The 26,457-nt window shown below is 43.0% G+C and overlaps 1 protein-coding gene across 1 annotated transcript in view; it reads left to right on the forward strand.

Annotated features, from left to right (window-relative positions):
* The window catches only part of SMNDC1 (survival motor neuron domain containing 1), a 34,537-nt gene that overhangs the window by 4,254 nt on the left and 3,826 nt on the right, over positions 1-26,457 (forward strand). Inside the window, exons 2-4 of the mRNA XM_030202768.1 lie at positions 13,948-14,067; positions 18,437-18,579; positions 25,627-25,788. Coding sequence (XP_030058628.1) covers positions 13,948-14,067; positions 18,437-18,579; positions 25,627-25,788 — 425 coding nt within the window. The remainder of the gene's footprint in view (positions 1-13,947; positions 14,068-18,436; positions 18,580-25,626; positions 25,789-26,457) is intronic.

Below are 26,457 nucleotides of genomic sequence, written 5' to 3' on the forward strand. Positions count from 1 at the left end.
GGATGGTATTCATCCTAGAGTACTGATAGAACTGAAAAACGAGCTTGTGGAGCTACTGCTAGTGATATGCAACTTATCCTTAAAATCGAGCGTGGTACCGGAAGATTGGAGGGTGGCCAATGTAACGCCCATTTTTTAAAAAGGCTCCAGGGGAGATCCGGGAAATTATAGACCGGTGAGTCTGACGTCGGTGCCGGGGAAAATGGTAGAGGCTATTATTAAAAACAAAATTACAGAGCACATCCGAGGACATGGATTACTGAGACCAAGTCAGCACGGCTTTTGTGTGGGGAAATCTTGCCTGACCAATTTACTTCAATTCTTTGAAGGAGTGAACAAACGTGGACAAAGGGGAGCCGGTTGATATTGTGTATCTGGATTTTCAAAAGGCGTTTGACAAGGTACCTCATGAAAGGCTACAGAGGAAATTGGAGGGTCATGGGATAGGAGGAAATGTCCTGTTGTGGATTAAAAACTGGTTGAAGGATAGGAAACAGAGAGTGGGGTTAAATGGGCAGTATTCACAATGGAGAAGGGTAGTTAGTGGGGTTCCTCAGGGGTCCGTGCTAGGACCGCTGCTTTTTAATATATTTATAAATGATTTAGAGATGGGAGTAACTAGCGAGGTAATTAAATTTGCTGATGACACAAAGTTATTCAAAGTCGTTAACTCGCGACAGGATTGTGAAAAATTACAAGAGGGCCTTACGAGACAGGGAGACTGGGCGGCTAAATGGCAGATGATGTTTAATGTGAGCAAGTGCAAGGTGATGCATGTGGGAAAAAAGAACCCGAATTATAGCTACGTCATGCAAGGTTCCACGTTAGGAGTAACGGACCAAGAAAGGGATCTGGGTGTCGTCGTCGATAACACACTGAAACCTTCTGCTCAGTGTGCTGCTGCTGCTGCTAAGAAAGCGAATAGAATGTTGGTTATTATTAGGAAAGGTATGGAAAACAGGTGTGAGGATGTTATAATGCCATTGTATCGCTCCATGGTGCGACCGCACCTTGAGTATTGTGTTCAATTCTGGTTGCCGCATCTCAAGAAAGATATAGTAGAATTGGAAAAGGTGCAGCGAAAGGCGACTAAAATGACAGCTGAGGGGAGACATGATAGAGGTATATAAAATAATGAGTGGAGTGGAACAGGTGGATGTGAAGCGTCTGTTCACGCTTTCCAAAAATACTAGGACTAGGGGGCATGCGATGAAACTACAGTGTAGTAAATTTAAAACAAATCGGAGAAAATTTTTCTTCACCCAACGTGTAATTAAACTCTGGAATTCGTTGCCGGAGAAAGTGGTGAAGGCGGTTAGCTTAGCAGAGTTTAAAAAGGGGTTGGACGGTTTCCTAAAGGACAAGTCCATAAACCGCTACTAAACGGACTTGGAAAAATCCAAAATTCCAGGAATAACATGTATAGAATGTTTGTACGTTTGGGAAGCTTGCCAGGTGCCCTTGGCCTGGATTGGCCGCTGTCGTGGACAGGATGCTGGGCTCGATGGACCCTTGGTCTTTTCCCAGTATGGCATTACTTATGTACTTATAATTTCTGCTTTTAACTCCTAAACCTAAACCTTCAACTGTCCCCTATCCCTGATATGTCCTGTCTGTCCTAACCCTTATCCCTTACTTGTCCTGTGTGTCTGTAAGCTCTATTGAGCAGGGACTGTCTCTCCATGTTCAAGTGTGAAGCGCTGCGTACGTCCGGTAGCGCTATAGAAATGATAAGTAGTAGTAGTAATTTCGTAGCCGCCCTCTGATACCGACTCCATCCTGTTTATATCTTTCCGTAGGTGCGGTCTCCAGAACTGCACGCAGTACTCCAAATGAGGCCTCACCAGAGACTTATACAGCGGCACTTGTATATCACCTCCTTTTTCCTGCTTGTCATGCCTCTCTCTATGCACCCAAGCATCCTTCTGGCTTTGACCGTTGCTTTTTCTACCTGTTTGAAAGCTTTAAGGGCGTCAGACACAATCACCCCCAAGTCCCGCTCTTCCTTCGCACACTGAAGCACTACACCCCCTATACTGTACCGTTCCCTCGGATTTTTGCGACCCAAGTGCATGACCCTGTATTTTTTGGGATTAAACCTTAGTTGCCAAATATCGGTCCATTCCTTTAGCTTCACTAGGTCCTTCCTCATGTCATTCACACCCTCCAGGGTGTCCACCCTGTTGCAGAGTTTAGTATCATCCACAAAGAGACAAACCTTACCAGACAGCCCTTCCGCAGTATCGCTCACAAAGACGTTAAAAAGAGCTGGCCTTAGGACCGATCCCTGCAGCACTCCACTGACGACATCCTTTCCTTCAGAGCAAGCTCCATTTAACACCACTCTCTGCCTCCTACCATTCAACCAATTTTTTTACCCAATCAGTTACTCTAGGTCCCACACTGAGGGCACTCAGTTTATTTATCAGTCGCCTGCGCAACTGATAAAGCTTAGGTTGGGTTTAAGCTTAGGTTTTTTATAACTTCCATTTTCTAATTAGAGATCCTCTTTGATCATCTCACGCCTTTTTGAATTTCATCACTATTTGTGTCTTTACCACTTCCTCAATGGAGATTTTCTGCATCTGTGCTGTTAAAGCGAGGAGGATGAGATAGCACTGCTTCCGTCCCAGTAGGAGCCCTGGAGGAACTGCTTCTGGCCCTGTGGGAACCCCCTTGAATAGTTTTGTATCATCTGCAAATTTAATCACCTCACTCGTTCTGATTTCCATATTATTTATAAATGTTAAATAGCACCGGTCCCAGTACAGATCCCGTCGGCACTCCACTGTTCACCCTCCTCCATTGAGAGAAATGACCATTTAACCCTACCCTCTGCTTTCAATTCAATAACCAATTCCTAATCCACACCAGAACCTTGCCTCCTACCCCATGATTCTTATTTTCTCAGGAGTCTCTCTTGAACTTTATCAAAAGCTTTCTGAAAATCTAGATACACTACATCAACTGTCTCACCATTATCTAGGCCTTCAAAGAAATGAAGCAAATTGGTGAGGCATGACTTCCCTTGGCTGAACCCATGCTGACTATCCCATTAAACCATGTTTGTCTACGTGTTTTCTAATTTTATTCTGTGTAATAGTTTCCACTATTTTGCCCAGCACCGACGTCAGGCTTACTGGTCTATAATTTCTCGGATCATCCCTAGAACTCTTTTTAAAAAATCGGTGTCACATTGGCCAGCCTTAATCTTCAGGTACTGTGGACAATTTTAACGACAGGTTACATATTACTAACGGCAGATCAGCAATTTCATGCTTGAGTTCTTTGAGTACTCTTGGATGTATTACATCCGGTCTGGGTGATTTACTACTCAATGTGTCAGTTTGGCTCAGTACATCTTCCAGATTCACAGAGCGTTCTTTCAGTTCCTCCGCATCATCACCCTTGAAGACTATTTCCGGTACAGGCGGATCTCTTACATTTTCTTCCGTAAAGACAGAAGCAAATAATTCATTCAGTGTCTCCACTATGGCCTTGTTTTCCCTGAGCGCCCCTTTTACTTCTTTGTGATCTAATGGTTCCACTGATTCCCTCGCAGGCTTTCTGCTTCTGATGTACCTGAAAAAGTTGTTACTGTGAGTTTTAGCCTCTGCAGCAAGTTTCTCTTCATATTCTTTTTTTAACCTTTTTTATTAATGCTTTGCATCTGACTTGCCAGTTCTTATGTTGCTTCTTATTTTCTTTATTTTGGTTCTTTTTCCCTTCTTTGAAAGACAATCTTTTGGCTGTAATGGCCTCTTTTACTTCACCTTTTAACCATGCTGGCTTGACATTTTCTGTTCTTTACACCTTTGCAAATATGTGGAATGCGTCTGGACTGGGCTTCCAAGATGGTATCCTATATAATAATTCTCACCGCCAACGTTCTAAACTTGCTGCCTGTGTCTGTGGCTCCTTCGGAGTTGCTGAGCTAGGCTCCGTAGTCAGGCTGACGTCACCGTTGCAATTATGCTGTGAACTTCAGAACCCGCGAAAAAAGAAAAAAAAACATTCCATGCCTCACAGCTGATCCATGTCCAGCGACCCTCCTCTCTCCCCTGTCCCCCCCTGCAGCCAACCATGTCCAACGATCCTGCTCTCTCACCTGCCTTCCCTCCAGCCACCCAGGTTGTGTAGTGAATTCTTCGTGGCAGGCAGGAAAGATCCCCGGTCTTGCCTGCCCGCTGCTGGCGCTGACCCTCCCCTGTTGCCGGATTGCTGTTCAAAATGGCTGTCGACACTTACAAGGGTGGCCTCCAAGACTACAGCAGAAGTCTCGTGAGTCTGCCATTGGAAGTCTCGGCGGCCATTTTGAACAGCGATCCGGCAGCGGGGGAGGGTCAGCGCCAGCAGTGGGCAGGTAGGACCGGGGATCTTTCCTGCCTGCCCCGAAGAGTTCGCTACACAACCTGGGTGGCTGGAGGGGAGGCAGGTGAGAGAGCAGGGTCACTGGACATGGGTGGCTGCAGGGGGAGAGGAGGGTCGCTGGACATGGGTGGCTGCAGGGGAGAGGGAGGGGATGAGGTGGGGTCCTGAGACCAGAGAGGTGGGGGTGGAAGGGGGTCCTCAGACCATAAAGGGGGGAGGGGGGTTCTGAGAGAGGGGGGGTGGGGAGCACACACTCTGTCTCTCACATACACTCTCTCTGACACATTCTCACACTCTATCTCTTTGTCGCACACAGACACTCTGTCTCTCACACAAACACACACACTCTGTCTGTCTCTCTCTCTCTCATTCTCTGACACACGCACTCCATCTCTCACACACACCCTCTCTCAAACATACACTTCGAGGAAAACCTTGCTAGCGCCCGTTTCATTTCTGACAGAAACGGGCCTTTTTTTACTAGTTTTTGAATAATGTCCACTCTTGATTTAGTGTCCTAACCTTTGCAGCCTATCCTTTTAGTTTCTTTTTAACCATTTTCCTCATTTTATTATAGTTGCCTTTTCAAAAATGGCTCACCCTCTTGCTTCCTGGACCAGCTGCTTCAAGAAACAGTCATTTATTACATTTAAAAATTTTATCTCCCTGGCACTCCCTGATGTAACATTTATCCATTCAATATTGGGGTAATTGAAATCTCTCATTATTATAGCTTTGCCCAATTTTCCAGCTTTCCTAATCTCTGTAAATATTTCTTCATCTGTCTGTAAGTTCTAACTCGGCGGATGGTAGACCAGCCCTACAAGAATACTCCTTCTCTTCAGACATGAAATTTCTATCCATAATAATTCCATGCTGTTATCTGTGTCATGTGGAATGTTTATTTTATTTGACTGAATTCCCTCTTTAACATATAGCGCAACACCCCCCCCCCCCCCCCTCCAATCTGACCCTCTATATTATTGTGATACAATTTGTGATCTGTTAACACGGTGTACCATTGATTGTCCTCTTTCCACCAAGTCTCTGAGATGCCTATTATATCTACCTCATTATTTAATGCTGTATATTCTAAGCAAGGACAGTGCTGGGCAGACTTCTATGGTCTATGTTCTAAAAAAAAAAAAAAAAAGGCAAGGATAAATCATGATTACTTGAAGATCCTGTTTAAATAGTATCCTTCAAGAATACGCCACACTGAACCATATGATGTATCATGTCATACCATATATAACAAGTTTATCTTGTTGGGCAGACAGGATGGATCATACTGGTCTTCATCTGATGCCATCTACTATGTTACTATGCATGCTACCAAGGCCCACTTGCCAGACTGCTCCACTTTTACCTATTCAGTTTTTGATGTTCTGTGTCTGACAGATGTCTCTTGAAGACAAGCTATTTGCATCTCCTGTTTCTTCAATTCTTGGAGCACCTTAGTGTGTTTAATGGGAGAATTAAGACCAGCAAGGTTTCAAGAACATATCTTCAGGGTGGGCGATCCCACAATCCCCAAACATTGAGATAAATTATAAACACCTTGTGTGTATAAGGGACTGGTTGCCCAGCCAGTGACCCCTATTCTGAGCCCCATTATTACAGGGTCCCAAACATAAATGCATCCATCTGGAAATACCACCCTGAGCTTCCAGGCTACCTAATTTACCCCACACACCCCATCCCAATTTTCAGACCCCTCTACAGAAAGCCTACCCCAAACCCTGTTTCTCTTTTGAATCCTCACGTCTCATCCTTATCCCTATTTTTCCCTGACCTTAGATTTTCTCATGTGAACACCCCATCCCCCTTTCAACCTACAAATATATGTGTATCCAACTCCAGTACACTAGTATTAGGAGACATCAACCTTCACCTTGAAGACCCAAACTCTACCAACGCACGAGAATGCAAGGACTTCCTTCATCTTTGTGATCTTATCACACATGCAAACAGCCCACACGAAGGGCCATACACGACCTCATCTCATACAAAACGTCCGCTGATCAGAACCTAACCATAACACAAACAAGATGGACAGAAACACCATGGACAGACCATTACAAACTAAACCTATCCCTAAAATGGTGAAAAAGGGGTTCCCCTATACAAGTGAACAAACGACTTACACTACGAGAGGACAGATAGACACAGATACTTTCTGGCAACAGATATACAACGATTGGACACCACAAACGGAATCCACTTATTACCTCTCAGAATGGGACAAAAGATCAGACATGTACTAGACGAAATTGCACCCTTACAAACAAGAACTTCATGTAGACACAACTCAATACCATGGTTCAACAAAGAATTAAAAAAACTAAAAACAATCTAGGAAACTAGATCGCGCATGGAAAAAAAATAAAAGATGAACACACTCTGAACGCATGGAAACAATTACAAAGGAAATAGAAATATGCAATAAGACAGACCAAAAGATCTTACTACAAAACCAAAATTGGGCCAGACTACAAAAACATGAAGAAGCTATACAAACTACTAGACACAACACCGATGACCACAACCAACACTGACATCCCATCTGCAGACAACCTCGCCAATTATTTCAATGCAAAAATAGTAAACCCACACAAAACTCTACCTCAGAATAACATGGATATTGAAAACTTCATTAATGGGCTAGACCCAACCCCTGGAGAACACCCTGCTGACCGAATATTGTCAAATTTCGATCTCCTCAGCACCGACAGTTACTCAAGCGATAAAAAAATACTCCAGCAGCCACTGTCAACTGGACATCTGTCCCAGCTACCTAATACAATCTGCCCCAATCACTTCATAACAGACCTCACATCCCACTTAAATTTCATGCTTCAGCAGGGTATCTAAAGAAAAAGGCAACATCCTGCTCACCCCAATACCAAGACACCAAGAAAAAAAACAAACGACATTACCAACTACCACCCAATAGCTCAATCCCATTAGTAGTCAAACTAATGGAAGGACTGGTGACCAAACAACTCAATGATTACATAAACAAATTCACTATATTACACGAGTCACAATCAGGATTCCGATCTCTACACAGCACGGAAACAGTACTACTCACTCTCCTAACCAAATTTAAGCAGGAAATAGCACTAGGCAAGAGCATTCTCCTCCTCCAGTTTGACATGTCAAGTGAGTTTGACATGGTTAACCATAACATACTTCTAAGACTCCTAGACTTCGGAATCTACTACTACTACTGTTTAACATTTCTAAAGCGCTACTAGGGTTATGCAGCGCTGTACAGTTAGGACAATCCCTGCTCAAAGGAGCTTACGATCTAAAGGACAACATGTGAAGTCAGCTTACAATCTAATGGACAGTATGTGCGGACAGTCAAATTGGGGCAGTCTAGATACCTGGGTAGAGGTGAAATGGTTAGGTGCCGAAGGTGACATTGAAGAGATGGGCTTTGAGCAAGGATTTGAAGATGGGCAGGGAGGGGGCTTGGCGTATGGGCTGAGGAAGTTTATTCCAAGCATAGGGAGAGGCAAGGCAGAAAGGGCAGAGCCTGGAGTTGGAGATGATGGAGAAGGGAACAGAGAGGAGGGATTTGTCCTGTGAGCGGAGGTTTCGGGTAGGAGCGTATGGGGAGATAAGGGTAGAGAGGTAGTGAGGGGCTGCAGATTGAGTGCATTTGTAGGTTAGTAGGAGAAGCTTGAACTGTATGCGGTACCTGATTGGAAGCCAGTGAAGTGACTTGAGGAGAGGGGTGATATGAGTATATCAGTCTAGGCGGAAGATAAGACGTGCAGCAGAGTTCTGAACGGATTGAAGGGGGGATAGATGGCTGTCTTCAAGTCTATGCTTAAAGCCCACCTCTTTACTACTGCTTTCGACTCCTAACCATGACTCTCTTACTCAACACCGTCTCTTATCATCCCTACCACTGCAATTTCCCCACCCCTAGCTGTCTGTTCGTCTGTCCAATTTAGATTGTAAGCTCTGTTGAGCAGGGACTTTCTTTTCATGTTGATTTGGACAGCCCTGCGTAAGTCTAGTAGCGCTATAGAAATGTTTAATAGTAGTAGTAATGGCTAAGTGGGAGGCCAGTGAGGAGTAGGTTGCAGTAGTCAAGGCGAGAGATAACGAGAGCGTGGATGAGTTCGGGTGGTGTGCTCAGAGAGAAAAGGGCGAATTTTGCTGATGTTATAGAGAGAGGGTTTTCTAACCACAAGAATATATCAAGTGAAATCAAAAACAAACATTGTCACCGTGGAAACCAGGCTGCGGAGTACCACAAGGGATTACCATTATCACCGTTCCTATTCAGTCTCATGATGACTCCACTAGCTAAGACCCTAGCCACCCAAGGCCTTAACCCATTTATCTATGCTGATAATGTGACATTATACATCCCCTACAAACATGATCTGGCAGAAATTACCAACGAAATCACGCTCAGCTTAAACATCATGAACTCATAGGTAAATGCATTCCAACTAAAACTCAATACAGAAACACACTGTCTCATCTCATCACAATATAATACATACAATCCCACAAACATCAACACCCCAGGATACACCCTCCTAATCTCAGACAGCCTAAAAATCTTCGGAGTTACAATCGACCGAAACCTATCATTACAGTCCCAAGCAAAGTCCACCATAAAGAAAATGTTTTTCTCAATGTGGAAACGCAAATGCGTGAAACCATTCTTCCCGAGGGAAATATTTCGTGGCCTGATACAGTCAGTGGTACTAAGCCACGTAGATTACTGTAATGTAATCTATGCGGGATGCAAAGATCAAATCATAAAGAAACTTCAGACCGCCCAAAACACAGCAGTCAGGCTTATATTTGGAAAAACACATTTTGACAGTGCCAAACCACTTAGAGAAAAGCTTCATTGGCTACCAATAAAAGAACGTATCTCTTTCAAAATCTGCACGACTGTTCATAAAATTATTTATGGCGAAGCACCGGGTTACATGACAGACCTCATAGACCTGCCAACCAGGAACGCCACAAAATCTGCATGATCATACATAAACCTCCATTACCCAAGCAACAAGGGACTCAAATACAAATCCACCTATGCATCCAGTTTTTCCTACTTAAGCGCACAACTGTGCAGCGCACTGCCAAAAGCAGTAAAAACTTGTTCAGACCAGAATCGGCTAACGCAGTTAACGGTAATATGTAAGCCACATTGAGCCTGCAAAAAGGTGGGAAAATGTGGGATACAAATGTAACAAATAAATCCAGTATAGATTATAATAAAGTAAAACCCAAAGCCCCCAGATCCCCAAACTGCCTTAGAGAGGAGCACCCAGAAGGCAGTTTGGGGATCTGGGGGCTTTGGGTTTTACTTTATTATAATCTATACTGGATTTATTTGTTACATTTGTATCCCACGTTTTGTTAGTATCAAACCATTTGTTTCTATAACCGAGAACATCACAAATTCATCCAGTGTTGATGATCTGAAGCTCACTTTTTTAAAGAAACAACAAAATAACCTTCAGTGACCCATCTGAAACTTTAGTCACCGGCAGCTCAAGTCTGACCTTCTTTGATAATGTCACTGAAGAGGCCAGTACAAATAAAAAAGTAGCACATATGAATTTATCTTCTTGGGCAGACTGGATGGACCGTGCAGGGCTTTTTCTGCCGTCATCTACTATGTTTACTATGTTTAATATTACAGTTAATGAAGAAACCATACCTCCAAAAATCACAAGACCATATAGTAGCTAGATCCATTTCTGCTCAGAAAGTATCGGGCAGGATAGACAAAAACCAACAATAGGGGAAACTATTTTACAGTGGAATGCAGGGCATGGTAAGATAGGTAAAGGTGTTGGTTCCGCTGTGAAGCAGTGATCATAACATGATCAAATTTGAGCTTACATCTGGAGTGAAGTCACTAAGGAAATCTGCTGTAGCAGCATTTAATTTTCGAAAGGGCGACTGTGATAAAATGGGGAAAATGGTTAAAGAGAAGTTGATTTATAGTAGTAAATTGGGCATGAGTGTTATTTAAAAATACCATCTTGGAAGCCCAGACCAGTAATAAAGGTGGAAAGATGAGCAAACAGCAGCCAGCGTAGTTAAAAGGTGAAATGAAAGAGGCAGAGCCAAAAGATCATCTTTCAAAAAATGGGAAAAAAAGATCCAAATGAAGAAAATAAAAAGCAACTTAAGTACTGGCAAGTGAGAAGTAAATGACACAGGCTGCACGTATTATATCAGGGCATGTTTAGCCACCACTCCTACCCTAACCAACCAAGATAATGTTCAAGTACCTTTTCTGACCTCATTTGCAACTCTAACTAGACCCTTATTGTCTTCTGTTACTTTAGCTTATCTATCTATATCTTTCATCTTTGCTTACACCCTATGCTGTCTATTAAAATGTTTTATTTTGTATTGTGTTGGCATTATAATGTAGCATACTATGCCATACTTTGTATTGTTTGAATATTTTTACTGCCAAATAAATAAAGCCTTGATAAGGCTAGAAGACAATATGAAGGGAAACTTGCTGCAGAGACAGAAAACTCACAGTAATTTTATCAGATACATCAGAAGCAAAAAGCCTGTGAGAGAATCTGTGGGATTATAAAGGAGCAAAAGGGGCACTCGGAGAAGACAAGACCATAGCAGAGAGATTGAATGTAATAGATCTACCTGTACTGGAATTAGTTTTCAAGGGTGGTGATGGAGAGGAGCTGAGAAGTCTCGGTGAACCTGGAAGATGTACTTGGTCAAATCGACAGGATTGATAAATACTTGGACTGGGTGGTATACATACCAGGGTACTGAACGAACTCGCATGAAATTGCTAATCTACTGTTAGTGATATGTAATTCTGCCGTTAAACAGCGGTTAGCGTATCTGGGAGAACACTAAATATTGTCATCAAGAGGGGTGTTTTCAATCATTCTATCTGACCAGATGTTGGTCAGATTGAAATCCAACTACATAGTACATAGTAGATGACGGCAGAAAAAGACCTGCACGGTCCATCCAGTCTGCCCAACAAGACAACTCATGTGTGCTACTTTTTGTGTATACCCTACTTTGATTTGTACCTATGCTCTTCAGGGCACAGACCGTATAAGTCTGCCCAGCACTATCCCTGCCTCCCACCACTGGCTCTGGCACAGACCGTATAAGTCTGCCCAGCACTATCCCTGCCTTCCAACCTCCAGCCCCGCCTCCCACTACCGGCTCTGGCACAGACCATATACAGTGGTGGAAATAAGTATTTGATCCCTTGCTGATTTTGTAAGTTTGCCCACTGACAAAGACATGAGCAGCCCATAATTGAAGGGTAGGTTATTGGTAACAGTGAGAGATAGCACATCACAAATTAAATCCGGAAAATCACATTGTGGAAAGTATATGAATTTATTTGCATTCTGCAGAGGGAAATAAGTATTTGATCCCCCACCAACCAGTAAGAGATCTGGCCCCTACAGACCAGGTAGATGCTCCAAATCAACTCGTTACCTGCATGACAGACAGCTGTCGGCAATGGTCACCTGTATGAAAGACACCTGTCCACAGACTCAGTGAATCAGTCAGACTCTAACCTCTACAAAATGGCCAAGAGCAAGGAGCTGTCTAAGGATGTCAGGGACAAGATCATACACCTGCACAAGGCTGGAATGGGCTACAAAACCATCAGTAAGACGCTGGGCGAGAAGAAGTTTGCCAGTGAACACCTGGATGATGCCGAGAGTGATTGGGAGAAGGTGCTGTGGTCAGATGAGACAAAAATTGAGCTCTTTGGCATGAACTCAACTCGCCGTGTTTGAAGGAAGAGAAATGCTGCCTATGACCCAAAGAACACCGTCCCCACTGTCAAGCATGGAGGTGGAAATGTTATGTTTTGGGGGTGTTTCTCTGCTAAGGGCACAGGACTACTTCACCGCATCAATGGGAGAATGGATGGGGCCATGTACCGTACAATTCTGAGTGACAACCTCCTTCCCTCCGCCAGGGCCTTAAAAATGGGTCGTGGCTGGGTCTTCCAGCACGACAATGACCCAAAACATACAGCCAAGGCAACAAAGGAGTGGCTCAGGAAGAAGCACATTAGGGTCATGGAGTGGCCTAGCCAGTCACCAGACCTTAATCCCATTGAAAACTTATGGAGGGAGCTGAAGCTGCGAGTTGCCAAGCGACAGCCCAGAACTCTTAATGATTTAGAGATGATCTGCAAAGAGGAGTGGACCAAAATTCCTCCTGACATGTGTGCAAACCTCATCATCAACTACAGAAGACGTCTGACCGCTGTGCTTGCCAACAAGGGTTTTGCCACCAAGTATTAGGTCTTGTTTGCCAGAGGGATTAAATACTTATTTCCCTCTGCAGAATGCAAATAAATTCATATACTTTCCACAATGTGATTTTCCGGATTTAATTTGTGATGTGCTATCTCTCACTGTTACCAATAACCTACCCTTCAATTATGGGCTGCTCATGTCTTTGTCAGTGGGCAAACTTACAAAATCAGCAAGGGATCAAATACTTATTTCCACCACTGTAAGTCTGCCCAGCACTATCCCTGCCTCCCAACCTCCAGTCCCGCCTCCCTCTACTGGCTCTGACACAGACCGTATAAGTCTGCCCAGCACTATCCCCGCCTCCCAACCTCCAGCCCCGCCTCCCACTACCGGCTCTGCTATCCAATCTCGGTTAAGCTCCTGAGGATCCTTTCCTTCTGAACTACCTTTATTATGGTGCTAAAAAAAAACATTTGAGCAAAACTTTTACTCATATGCCATATCAATGCTTCCTCCCAGATCTGTTTTTAGTGCTTAATGGCTACAAACTTTAACAAAAAATATTAACTATTTGTACTTATCGTTTCCATTGATAGCTGTAGCTGACTAATCAGGAAATAGGATATTTATTAAAATTCAGAAAGTCATCAGGGAGAATGCTCTTGTGAATAAAATTATTTCATCAATGTTTGGTCCTACTTAAGTCTAGCATTTAATACATGCTGATTTATAGAGTTCATCGATATGTTATATGTAGGGCTTTCATTGATCAAGAGTGTATTTCCACCACATTTTGTGAAGTCACAAAAACAGCATGCATCTGTGCAGGGGTTAGTTTTTGCTTTTTGAGTCTGTACCCTATAATTTTCAGAATTCCTTCCAGTTAGCACTTGTGGTGGCTGCTGTCTGATTTGCCAAGTTGCAGGTTCTAGAAGGTAACACGCCACCAGGGTGGGAACTACAAACTGCTAAATGCCGTTATGAAGAATGAAGTTGAAATATATTTTTAGAGTAACCTTCTTCTTAGAATATATAATACTGTAGGCACTGCAGACCTTTTGCCACAGGTTGCCTATGTTTAAATCCTGCATTGTAGTGTTGTTGGAACTTTCATTGAGACCAAGATCTCTGCTGATAGTTTTCCAGCTGCCTTTCCTTTTGCAAAAAGAAAATTCATCCGGGTAGCACTTTTATGCTGTAACTTTAGCAGTAAACCATTGAATCCTTATACTTTTTTGTTGGTTCATTTAATTGTTTTGTGACTTTTGTAACATGTTCTCAAGCATTTGTGGTTTTCTTTTAGATGGCTGAAGAACTTGCAAAACAGCTAGCAGGGTACAAAGCTCAGCTTCAGCAAGTAGAGTCTGCTTTGTCTACAGATGAAGAAAATGATGACTTATTAAAGCTGAAGAAAGATTTACAGGTGGGGACTGCAAACAGGCAGCAGTTGTCACATTTACTGTACTGAAATTTGCAGTCAAAAATACCGTAAGATATTGTCACTAGTGTGTTTTTCTGTACCCTTTTTAAGGGTGAATACCTCGAGTTATTGTCCCCCCCCCCTCCACCCCCTTTTTTGTTCACCTGCTTCCTACCCTCTAGCAGCACTCTGCCTTCTAGAATTCTCTCTCCCCATCCTTCACTGCCTTCCCTATGCTCTCATTCTAACTCCAAGCAAGACACCTGTTCTGTCCACACTGAGGTATTTTTCCCTACTTCCAGACAAACCCCCATGTTACTTTTCTCTGCCCTACTCCCCACAGCGCACACACTGCATCCACCTTTTGTCAGCCATCCGCCCATCACTCACCCTCCCACCTTTTTTCCAGGCACCCGCCTCCCTCCCAGCATAGACCACGCCAGTGTGGCAAGAGGAGCTGCCAAGCTGCACATCTGGCTGCTTCCTCTTCTCTGTGCAGGCCTATGTGCAGCCACGTGGCTTAAAGGAATCACTGGTTACCAAGGTGGCAGAGAAGGAGGAAGTAGCCCGATGTGTGGCTGGACATCTCCTCCTCTTGGCACGCTGAAGTTGTTTGTGTGTGTGTGTGTGTGCAGGTAGGGAAAGAAGACAGCCTGAAACAGATTAGCTGTGCTTCAATGCACTAAGAAAAGCCACAAAATTCTTTTGAGGAAAGGCAGATTCCTTGTCGTCAACAGCAGATGAATCCATTAACTGATGGGTTGTATCCGCCTACCAGCAGGTGGCGATAGAGAACACTGAAAGCACATGGTGTTCCTGGACGCCCAGCCCCTTCTGCCTTCAGTATATCTCTATCTCCCAGCAGGTGTGGACGTTGCTTTCTCACCTCCTGGATTTCTGCCTGGGGTGGCTCCTGTGCTTTGCCAGTAGAGCGGGTGTTGTGGCTGGTGGTGCCCACTTTAAAGGCATACTTCCTTGTCATCAGCAGCAGATGAATCCATTAACTGATGGGTTGTATCCGCCTACCAGCAGGTGGAGCTAGAGAACAGTGACCCTTGGATGGCTAGCCCCTTCTGCCTTCAGTATATCTCTATCTCCCAGCAGTTGTGGACGTAGCTTGATCAGCTCCTGGATTTCTACCTGGGGTGGCTCCTGTGCTTTGCCAGTTGAGTAGGGGTGTTGTGGCTGGTGGTGCCCACTTTAAAGGCATATAGGTTTGCCCTTTCCCTGCCTTACCCGTTCCTCCTGGAGTCCCTCTTGCTGCCTGCCTCCAACTTTCCTCATAGCGTTTAAAAAAAAAAAAAAAGTGCGCGCTTGTACAGCGTTGCTATTTCTGAGGCTTTTTCCAGAGATTCTGGTTCTGTGCAGCTTGACCGGAGCTCGTTGACTCGGTCTTCTGAGGTGAGAGTGGTGCCCAGCTCCTCCGGGGAGGTCCTGTGGATGCCGTTCCAAACGGGGTAAGTTTTGGCGCGAAGCTGCCATTTTATTGCTATATTTCTGTCCATTCGGGCGATGGCTGCTGAGGGAGTTAAGCGCTGCTCCCGTTGTAGTAAGCACAGATCAGCAGCGGGGCTGTGCAAAACGTGCTCCTTAGACGCTCGCGCTAGTACGAGCATGCCGAGCGATGATTCTTCCCGCTCGATGGAGCTGGCAGCTGGTGCCATTTTGAAAGCGCCGCATGCCTTGACCCTCGCGGTTGCGGAGGAGTCTTGAGTGCAGGGGGGCGCCTCGTTTAGAGGCTGCCAGAGGAGCTCCAACATCCGTTTCTCCTAATTCGGAGGCAGAGGGTCAGGGTGAGTTTTTCTCCCCTGAGTTTGTGCTTTTAATGCATAAAGCCTTCATGCTGAAAAGAGCTCTGCCGCAGGTGTCTAACACTGCGTTGCATTCTAGATCCCCTCTGGGTGTTGGTGGCCTGGGGCTGGCTACAGAGGTTATTTCTTCCCCCGAGCGTTGGAAGGACGCTAAACGTAGACGGATAAATTCCCCGTCTGAAAGTGGCATACCTCCTTTTTTTTTTCCTCCCCGTGGTCAGGCTGTGGGGAGTCTGAGGGATCTGGCAGGCCCTCAGGGATGGATGATCCAGATGAGGGTGCCTGTTTGCCACTGGATTCGGATGATCCCAATGTGGTTCGGAGTTTCCACCGCACGAGCTGCCAGCTCTCATTACTGACGCCTTGCAGGCCCTCTCGATTGATGATACTGTCGAGGGCGATGCCTCCTCTGTTAATCTTAGGATGGCGAGTACTATGAAGCCTCCTCGTGCCTTTCCTGTGCATGACTCCATCCAAGAGCTTATTTCAGCTCAATGGTCTGACCCCGATGGGCCTTTTAAAGTGGCCAGGGCTATGGGTCAGCTTTTACCCTCTGAGTGAGGAGAACTTGGTTGCTTCCAGAAGAGATTCGACAAAGAGGTGTTACTCTTTCAAATGGAGGAGGTTTGCTGTCTAGTGTGACAGCAAGGCTCCTAGATCCTCCTTCTTGTCCTACACAGACCCTGCTTGAATACCTTCTACACGTGTCAGAGTCTGGTCTCAAGACCAACTCCATAAGCGTTCACCTTAGTGCGATTGATGCTTATCATTGCCGTGTAGAGGATAAGCCTATCTCTGGACAGCCTTCAGTTGTTTGCTTCATGAGAGGTTTGCTTTTGTCAAAGCCCCCTATCAAACCTCCACCATTGTCATGGGATCTCAGTGTCGTTCTAACCCAGCTGATGAAAGCTCCTTTTGAGCCACTGAATTCTTGCCATCTGAAGTACTTGACCTGGAAGGTCATTTTCTTGGTGGCTGTTAAGTACTTCAGCTTGTAGGGTCAGTAAGCTTCAAGCCTTGGTAGTACATGCACCTTATATCAAATTTCATCACAACAGAGTAGTCCTCCGCACGCACCCTAAGTTCCTGCCAAAGGTGGTGTCGGAGTTCCATTTGAACCAGTCAGTTGTCTTGCCAACATTCTTTCCCCGTCCTTGTACCCACCCTGGCAAAAGCAGTTTGCATACCTTGGACTGCAAGAGAGCATTGGCCTTTTACGTGGAAAGGGAAATGGGACTTGATATACCGCCTTTCTGAGTTTTTTTGCAACTACATTCAAAGCGGTTTAAATATATTCAGATACTTATTTTGTACCAGGGGCAATGGAACGGACAAAGCCCTTCAGACAGTCCTCCCAGTTTTGTTTCTTTCGATCCCAACAGGAGGGTAGTCGCCATTGGAAAACGCACAATCTCAAATTGGCTAGCAGATTGCATTTTCTTCACTTATGCCCAAGCTGGGCTGACTCTAGAGGGCCATGTTATGGCTCATAACGTTAGAGCCATGGCTGCGTCAGTGGCTCATTTAAAGGCAGCCTCCATTGAAGAGATTTGCAAGGCTGCAACGTGGTCAGCAGTCCACACATTCACATCGCACTACTGCCTTCAGCAGGATACCCGACATGACAGTCTGTTTGGGCAGTCAGTGCTGCAGAATCTGTTTGGGGTTTAGAATCCAACTCCACCCCCCCAGACCCATTTTTGTTCTGTTCCAGGCTGCACTCTGTTAGTTGTTTTTGGTTTCAGGTCAATCTGTGTTATGTCCTCGCCGTTGCGAGGCCCAATTGACCAATGTTCTTTGTTTTGAGTGAGCCTGGTTGCTAGGGATACCCCACATGTGAGAACAAGCAGCCTGCTTGTCCTCGGAGAAAGCGAAGATACTTACCTGTAGCAGGTATTCTCCGAGGACAGCAGGCTGATTATTCTCACAAACCCGCCCACCTCCCCTTTGGAGTTATTTGCGTTTTTTATTATTTTTGATTTAACTGGGGGAACGCTTTCACGTGACAGGCGGGAAATCAGTCCGCGCATGTGCGCCAGAAGATTCTGGTAAAAAAATTTTTTTATATTTTGCTTGCAAAATGCCGATTCCTGGGCCGACGCAGACGTCGACCAACATGTGAGAACAATCAGCCTGCTGTCCTCGGAGAATACCTGCTACAGGTAAGTATCTTTGCTTTACTGTGTACCCTAAATGCGGGGGGGGGGGGAGGTTGGGAGGGGGTGTTGTACTTCATGTGCTTTTTTTTTTTTTACAGTGCACATTAAAATGGCATAAATAGCACTAAAATTGAATTGAAAAAAAAAAAACCTGGTATCCCTATTACTTTTCTGTGCAAAGAAAAAAACTTGGCAATAGAACACCCAGTTTTGATATAATGTTGGAATCTTGCTGAATTCATTTTTGAAGTTTTTCCCTTATTTGTGGGGGGGGGAATAGATTGAAAAAGTTTCAGTATGTGTAATTTGAGTATTGGTGATACTTGTGCTATGGTGTGTGTATAGAATGTTTGTATTTTCACAGTTAACGATAATTCAGCAACCCTTTTTCTCCTTTTCTAGGAAGTTATAGAATTAACCAAAGACCTCCTGTCCTCACAACCTTCAGAAACATTGCCCAATTCAGACAGCTCTGTTGCCGCTCAGCTCAGTCACAGCTGGAACGTCGGGGACAAGTGTATGTCGGTCTGGAGTGAAGATGGACAGTAAGTGTAGAAAACAAATTAACAGTAACATGAAATAATACAGTACAATGGTAAGAGCTTTTATTTCAGTTCTGAACTACTCAGTTTTGGTTAGTGATTACTTAAATTGGTAGTTTGGTCAGCAGTAGGAAATAATTGCAAAACCCAGAAGGAAGCATTTTCTTTAAAGCAGAAATCAGGTGAGATTTTGCCATCACAATCAGCCTTGATGATTCTTCTTTTTGACAAGGCTTATAGCAGTATGACAGCTGATATGGGTGGAGCCTGGAGAATACTAGGGTTGGTCTTATTCTTTTTCACTTTTTACTTTTATAGCATTCCTTTTCTGTCTGCTTTCTTGCATATTTTATTGTACACTGCTGTCATGATTGTCGGGAAGGGCAATTTTATAAAGTTTGAATAAACCATAAGACAATTTGTCAGTCCTTTGCCTTCTAGAACGAAAAATTTAATACCACACTACTGGGGCAGCAAAGGAGGTGAAATCAACTTGTAAAGGGCTTCTTCCTTGTCATACCAGACCAGTCCAGACTAGTGGGTTATATCCATCAACCAGCAGAAGGAGACAGGGACAGAATAGTTCTTGTGCTGTGCCACTTAAGGTATTGTGCAGCCCAGAATGTTCAGTATTTTTCTCTGTCTCCAAGCAGATGGTTGATGGACAGTGCAGCTTTTCCGTGGTGCTTTTCAGCCAGCTCCTACCGAAGTCTGCTGGGTGTTAGTTGAGCAGAGGATTTTCACTTGGAGGATCTTTGCTCCTTTTCTCTTTAAAAAATAAAAAAAAGAAACTGGTTGGAGCTGGGTGACACCTGGTGATGCCAGGTTCCCCCCACTCCATCTTCTCCTGCAAGTGGTAGATCTCCAGATAAGGGTTTTTGTTGTTGTTGGGGTTTTTTGTTTGTTTCAGCAAGGTTTTCTTCTCTCCTGGTAAGTGTTTTTGCTAGTCCCTGTTTCTGTGCGAGTTCTAACGGTCTCCGTTCAGGATGGGAAAAGCCTCTTAGTGTTTCTGTCTGTCTCCTCTCTGTGCTTCTTTGTTCTTTTTCTATACTGTACTGATGCAGCAAAGAAGGTGAAATCAGCTTGTAAAGGGCTTCATATAAATGCTGAACATTTTTTCACGATGACATTAGCTAACAGATATGCTGAGCTTAGGATTTTGTTACATTTGCAAACCAGTTTTAATCAATTTTAAAGCAATTTCTGCTAATGCTAAGAATTTTCCAATTTAGGCTAGACTTAACTAGCAAAAGATGGGGACCATAACCTGGCTGAAAGTACTGGAACATAATCAGTGCAAAGAATAAAGTCAGAGTGGAGGAGTGGCCTAGTGGTTAGGTTGGTGGACTTTGGTCCTGAGGAACTGAGTTTGATTCCCACTTCAGGCACAGGCAGCTCCTTGTGACTCTGGGCAAGTCACTTAACCCTCCATTGCCCCATGTAAGCTGCATTGAGCCTGCCATGAGTGGGAAAGCGCGGGGTACAAATGTAGCAAAAATAAAATAGATACTATTGGAGATTCTACATGGAATGTTGCTAGCAACATTCCATGCAGAAGCCTGCACGGCCACATTGGTGATCTGCAAGGGCCGACTTCTAGTGGAATAGCAACATTCCATGTAGAATCTCAAATAGTAGCAACAGTGGAGGAGTGGCCTAGTGGTTAGGGTGGTGGACTTTGGTCCTGAGGAACTGAGTTCGATTCCCACTTCAGGCACAGGCAGCTCCTTGTAACTCTGGGCAAGTCACTTAACCCTCCATTGCCCCAGGTACAAATAAGTACCTGTATACAATATGTAAGCCGCATTGAGCCTGCCATGAGTGGGTAAGCGCGGGGTACAAATGTAACAAAACAAAAATATATATACACAGTTTATTTAACAAATGTCATTATTTATTAGAGTTACAAAATACAAATGAAAAATATGTAAAATAAAACTCAAGTGTATATCAGGAAAGGAAATAGCCTGGGGCTGTTTCCTGTTTGCAAATAAGAAATGAGAGGAAGAGTCCCAAAACTTTTGTAAATGAATGCAATACTAGATGAAAAAAAACTAGGCAAAAAAAAAAAAAAGACGAAGTACACAAATGTTACAAGGAACATTTGAGGGGGGTTTTTTTTTTTCCAGACTCAAGTTTTTGTTTTGCTAGTGTCACATTCTGTATTTTTATTTATGCATTTATAAATGTTTATACATCTGAGAGTCTTTCAAGGCAGCTTACAATGCTAAGTGTTTTTTTTTTTTTGTCTTCTGTGATACTGCTTTTGTTATAGTTCTAATGATAAATATTTTAATAAAGTAAAATCTAAAATTAGAAAAGAAATGGGGAAAAAAACCCTTATCAAACTTGTTAATAACTAAGTCTTCCCACCAAGTTTTAATTCTGCTTCTCTACTCCTAAACACTATTATCAGAGGAAAAGAAAAGCTTTTAAGACATAAGGTTTTCCAAAATTTGTGGCATTCTCCCCCTCAGGAATCTCCAATTCTGGTGCTACCACTGTGTATGCCCTTGCTTGCCAATTTGATTTCCTAAATAAACTCAGTGTAGAGATAGTGAGTTACCCTGAGAAAACATAAGAATAGTATCCTGTTTTCAACAGTGGCCAATTCAGGTCACAATACCTGGCAGAAACCCAAATAATAGCAACATTCCATGCTACCAATCCCAGGGCAAGCAGTGGCTTCCCCATGTTTGTCTCAATAGCAGACTTTGGATTTTTTCCTCCAGGAACTTGTCTAAACCTTTTTATAAACCCAGATACGCTAACCGCTGTTAATACATCCTCTGGTAAAAGTGTTCCAGAGTTTAACTGTTCATTAAGTGAAAAAAATATTTCCTCCTATTTGTTTTAAAAGTATTTCCATGTAACATCCTTGAGTGTCCCCTAGTCTTTGTACTTTGAAAGAGTAAAAAATTGATTCACTTTTACTCGTTCTACACCATTCAGGATTTTGTAGACCTCAGCTGTCTTTTTTCCAAGCTGAAGAGCCCTAACCTCTTTAGCCTTTCCTCATATGAGAGGAGTTACATCCACTTTACTATTATATCTTTTCTAATTCTGCTATATCTTTTTTTGTGATACGGCAACCAGAACTGAACGTAGTACTCAAGGTGAGGTCACACCATGAAGCAGTACAGAGGCATTATAGTATTCTGTCTTATTTACCATCCTTTCCTGATATTTATTGATTTATTAGGATTTATTTACCGCCTTTTTGAAGGAGTTCACTCAAGGCAGTGTACAGTAAGAATAGATTAAACATGAGCAATAGGCAATTACAGCAGTAACAATATTCGAAAACAGTACAAAGTATGGCATGGTATACTAGCAATGTCAACACAATACGTAATAGAACATTATAATTGGTAGTGAAGGGTAAGGCAAAGTTGTAACATATAAATGGGTAAGAAAGTAGGAAGAATTAGAAAGTAAGGTGACTGATTTGAAGAAAGTTGCACATGGAGGAGTGGATAAACATGTCCTGCTGCAGTATGTGCAGCCCGAGTCACTCCTTGTGTGAGTGAGACTAACAAGTTAGTTACTTCTTCCATTAAAGGCTTGGTTGAAGAGCCAAGCTTTCACCTGCTTCCTGAAGTAGAGATAGCCTTGTGTTAAGCGGAGCCTTTCAGGCAATGCATTCCAGAGTTTGGGAGCTACTCCGGAGAAGGCTCGCTTGCGGGTATCCCATCGTGTAATGTCTTTTGGAGAGGGTGTAGTTAGTGAAAGTCCTTGGGAGGACCTTAGTGTCCTTGGCGGTGTGTGGAGGATCATCCTATTCTTTAGATAGTAATAATTCCTATCATCCTATGTGCTTTTTTGGCCGCTGCCACACACTTGGCAGACGATTTCAGTGTATTGTCTACAATAACACCTAGATCTCTTCTTGGGTGCTGACCCCCAGGGTGGACCCTAGCATCATATAACTAAGATTCAGGTTATTCTTCCCAATGTGTATCACTTTGCATTTGTCCACATTACATTTCATCTGCTGTTTGGATGCCCAGTTTTCCAATTTCCTAAGGTCTTTTATAATTTTTCACAGTCCATGTGGTTTTCTTTTAACAGTCTTGAATAGTTTTGTCATTTGCAAATTTAATCACCTCGTTCTGATTTCGAGATCATTTATAAATGTTAAATAACAGCAGTGCCGGTACAGATCACTTTGGCACTACACTATTGAGAAAAATGGCCATTTAACCTTACTCTCTGTTTTTTATCCAATAACTAATTCCTAATCCAAAACAGAACATTGCCTCTTATCCCATGACTCTTTAATTTTCTCATGAGGAACTTTGTCAAAAGCTTTCTGAAAATGTAAATACATCTACCGGCTCACCTTTATCCACATGTTTATTCATGCCTTCTAGAAATTAAGCAGATTGGTGAGGCAAGACTTCCTTGGCTGAAACCAAGCTGACTCTTTACCATTAAATCATGTTTGTTTATGTGTTCTGTAATTTTATAGTTTCCATTATTTTACCCAGCACTAGTCTGTATTTGAAATACTGTAATAACAGTATCTGTTTTGTTGCATTTTACCACCATTCTTTCCTTCCTGGACTATCCAAAATACGTTCTCAATAATTCTGAAAAACTATCGCCACAGCTTCAATTAGCCATGTTTGTTAAAAAAAAACCCCAAAAACAAAGCTAGTTGTCCTGAGTAACTATCTGCCCTGCTGTTTCAGATATCAAAACCTGATGTAGAAACTTTGACCACTCATTGATATTCTTCCCATATAACTTCAGATTTAATCTCCATTTTGCATACCTCCCATCGTCCAACACACAACTGCTTCCATTTATTCCTTCTAATATACACTCTAAAAAAACCCCAAAAAAAGTATAAATAACCCCTTCCAACCACACTTCATAAAGCAAGATAGTAAACTATTTTCTGAAACACTGTTAAATCCTAACCAGCCTTAATGTCAAAAATAATAAAATCGCAACTGACAACAACAGACAGACATTGTCAAAAGCCCCAACAATTCTAATAGCATCCTGATAGAATCCTAATTTGCATCCTCAGGGACATACCAAGAGGTGTGTTCCTTTGGGCCTGTCAGGCTATGCTTGCCAAAACTAGGTCTTCAGATTCCATATTATCCCACTGCTGTTCACATTGACAGCTGTAATCTAGGCATCCAGGGGAGTGTGGCCTCTCTGCGCTCCACAGCTCCACTCCTCTACAGCTGTAATCTGAGGGCAGCACGCAGGAGCTGTTAAGGTAGCGTAGTTCATGATCAGCTGATATTTCTCCTAGGTGGGAAGAGGTTAGTCCTGCCGATTTATATCTTTCTTGCCCCACTATTCTTTCTCAGGTCAATATTCAGCAGGTGGTGGCCAGCGTTTTTTAAATACTGAATGCTGCTGGTTAAATTAGACCCAGAGATTCAGAGCCATGCCATTTCTGGGAACTGGCATTGAATATCTTGGTCTTTGGCAAACCTGGAAGATATGCAGATGCTGTCTGATATTCAGTTCTGATACCCGCATACTTAATGAGACCGTAACGTGCATAAAAAGCAATCCTGTCTGCCTATTTAAATATTGCCAACACCTGCAGTACTTCGGGTCCGCCAAGGCACTAACTGGAACCAATTAACTGCTGCTAGGTATTGGCTGACGGCCACCTTATTGTTGTTTAAGAGGGCAGGAGCCTTGCCTACCCACTTAAACCTCGCTGATTATCATTCCCTCTGTTTTCTGACAGTGGAACCTATATACATGGGGCATATATATCAAAATGTTTCTATAAAACAAAGTATTTGATGATTGTTATTAAAAGCAGTTATCTTTTTTAATGTACATTTTCCTTCTCTATACAGTAGATTGTGTAGGAACCGTTGTCAGCAATCTGACTCTCAAAAAAATGTTCTATGAAAAGATAAAATTCTGATGCTTGCAATTAACTTTCAAAAAGTAGTGTTTAGAAGAAATGTATTTATTATTGTATGTAGACATTTTATAAGAGTTGTAGTCTAGATCAGTGGTTCCCAACTTAATGTCCAGGAACTTGGAGTTTCTTCTATTGAATGGTGAAGAGACGCTGGGGGCCTAAGTTGGACCAACAACATCTCTGTGCCACCAAGAGGTTCCTTGATTATGACCATGGCAGAATGTTACACTTCACGGCCCATATACTGTTCCTCCACCAGCTGATCAGACTGCTCAGTTACATCACTGCAATGTTGTGGTGCAGCACCCAGGGATAAAATGACTCTCTTGCTTCCCCCTTGGCAGTGCTGTACCTATATAGAGCGGGAATGATGGCAGAAGCAGCCATCTATACTGGTATCACAAGCATACTTAAGGAAGGGTAGAGACCATGGAAAAGAAAGCAAAACGATGTGGGGAGGAGAAAGGTGTAGAGTTGGTGAAAGCAGAAAAAGGAGGAAACGAAAATAGAAGTTGGGGTAAAAAAAAGTCCTGAGGAAAGTGAATTGGGGGAGGTCACTTATTTTCTGGTACACATTCATAGCAAATGTAGCTACCAGTGCTCCTTACTGGTTTTAAGTGCCAGTGACAAAGTAAGCTGAAGAAATTTATTTACATTATTCTTATTCTGCATGATCTTCAATCCTTGTTAGATCACAATAAAAATAAACATAAAATCATTAAACAAAACCTTCTTTAAAAACCCTATGAAATTTACCCACAATAACATACAGATCAAAATATAATCCATAAATCTGCTCCAAAAAATGAAGGGACCTACCTACACGTTGAAACCCTGATAGGTCTGCATCGATCTTGAAAACACATTGATAGTGGCATCTTGCTGTGTGTGAGGAGCACCACTGCTTACCTGATGAGATTTGCAATAATCATGTGTTCCAGAAAATAATTAGTGAAGCCTTTCATACTACCAAGATGAAATCTGAGTGTGGATTAGAGGAAAAAAAAAAATCAAAGGGGTCCTGGAAATTGTAAGATGCCAAAAGTCTGGCAGAAAACTGTTTGGGAACCACTGGTCTAGGTCTTGTAAGGGCTGAGTATGAAACCTTTACTCACATGCTTACAGCCATGATATCTTTGCAGGTGGTATGAAGCAGAGATTGAGGAGATAGATGAAGAGAATGGCACTGCTGCTATCACGTTCAGTGGCTATGGGAATGCAGAGGTCACGCCCTTATTCAACCTCAAACCTGTGGAGGAGGGAAGGAAAGCGAAAGAGGACAGTGGCAGCAAACCTATGTCCAAGTGAGTGATTCTCTGTACTTAAGAGGAAATGTATATTTATACCTTTACCTTTCCATCTATATACATGTGTCGATCTGTGTATAAGCATATGTATCACACTATATATGTTGCTTTTTTGTTTGAGCAAAGTTTGGCTTTGCTACCGAGTGAGTTGAGTAGACAAAAGACGTACAATCTGCCAGTGACACAGTAGTATCTACTACAGATTCTTAATGCACTATTCCACATTCAGTCGCATGAAGGGGGCCAATCAATCACTCACACATATGCCCAACTTCTTTAGATACAATGTTACAGATTTATTCATTACTAGTCAGTAAGATTATGAAAAGTTTTTTTAATATATATTGGATCATCAGAAACACGTGCAATACATAGTAAGATCATGAAAATGTTTTTTTTTTATGACTGGTAATGAATAAACCTGTAAAATTGTATCGAAAGAAGTTGGGCATATGTGTGAGCGACGCAGTAATGGCAGCTTTTGGGGAGCCCAGGCCCAGCCAGCAAAGGTGGTCGTGGCATAAAGAATGGAGTGTGAAGAATTTGGAAGATGTATATGGAAAGTTTTTTGAAGTATATAATAAGTATATTAAGCCATACCTTTACTATAATGTATTGGAACCCAGGGGAAATGTAGACTTTCACTAGTGTAGTCTTAGTAAGCTT

Source organism: Microcaecilia unicolor, chromosome 5 (genome assembly GCF_901765095.1).
Source record: "Microcaecilia unicolor chromosome 5, aMicUni1.1, whole genome shotgun sequence".
NCBI lineage: Eukaryota > Metazoa > Chordata > Amphibia > Gymnophiona > Siphonopidae > Microcaecilia > Microcaecilia unicolor.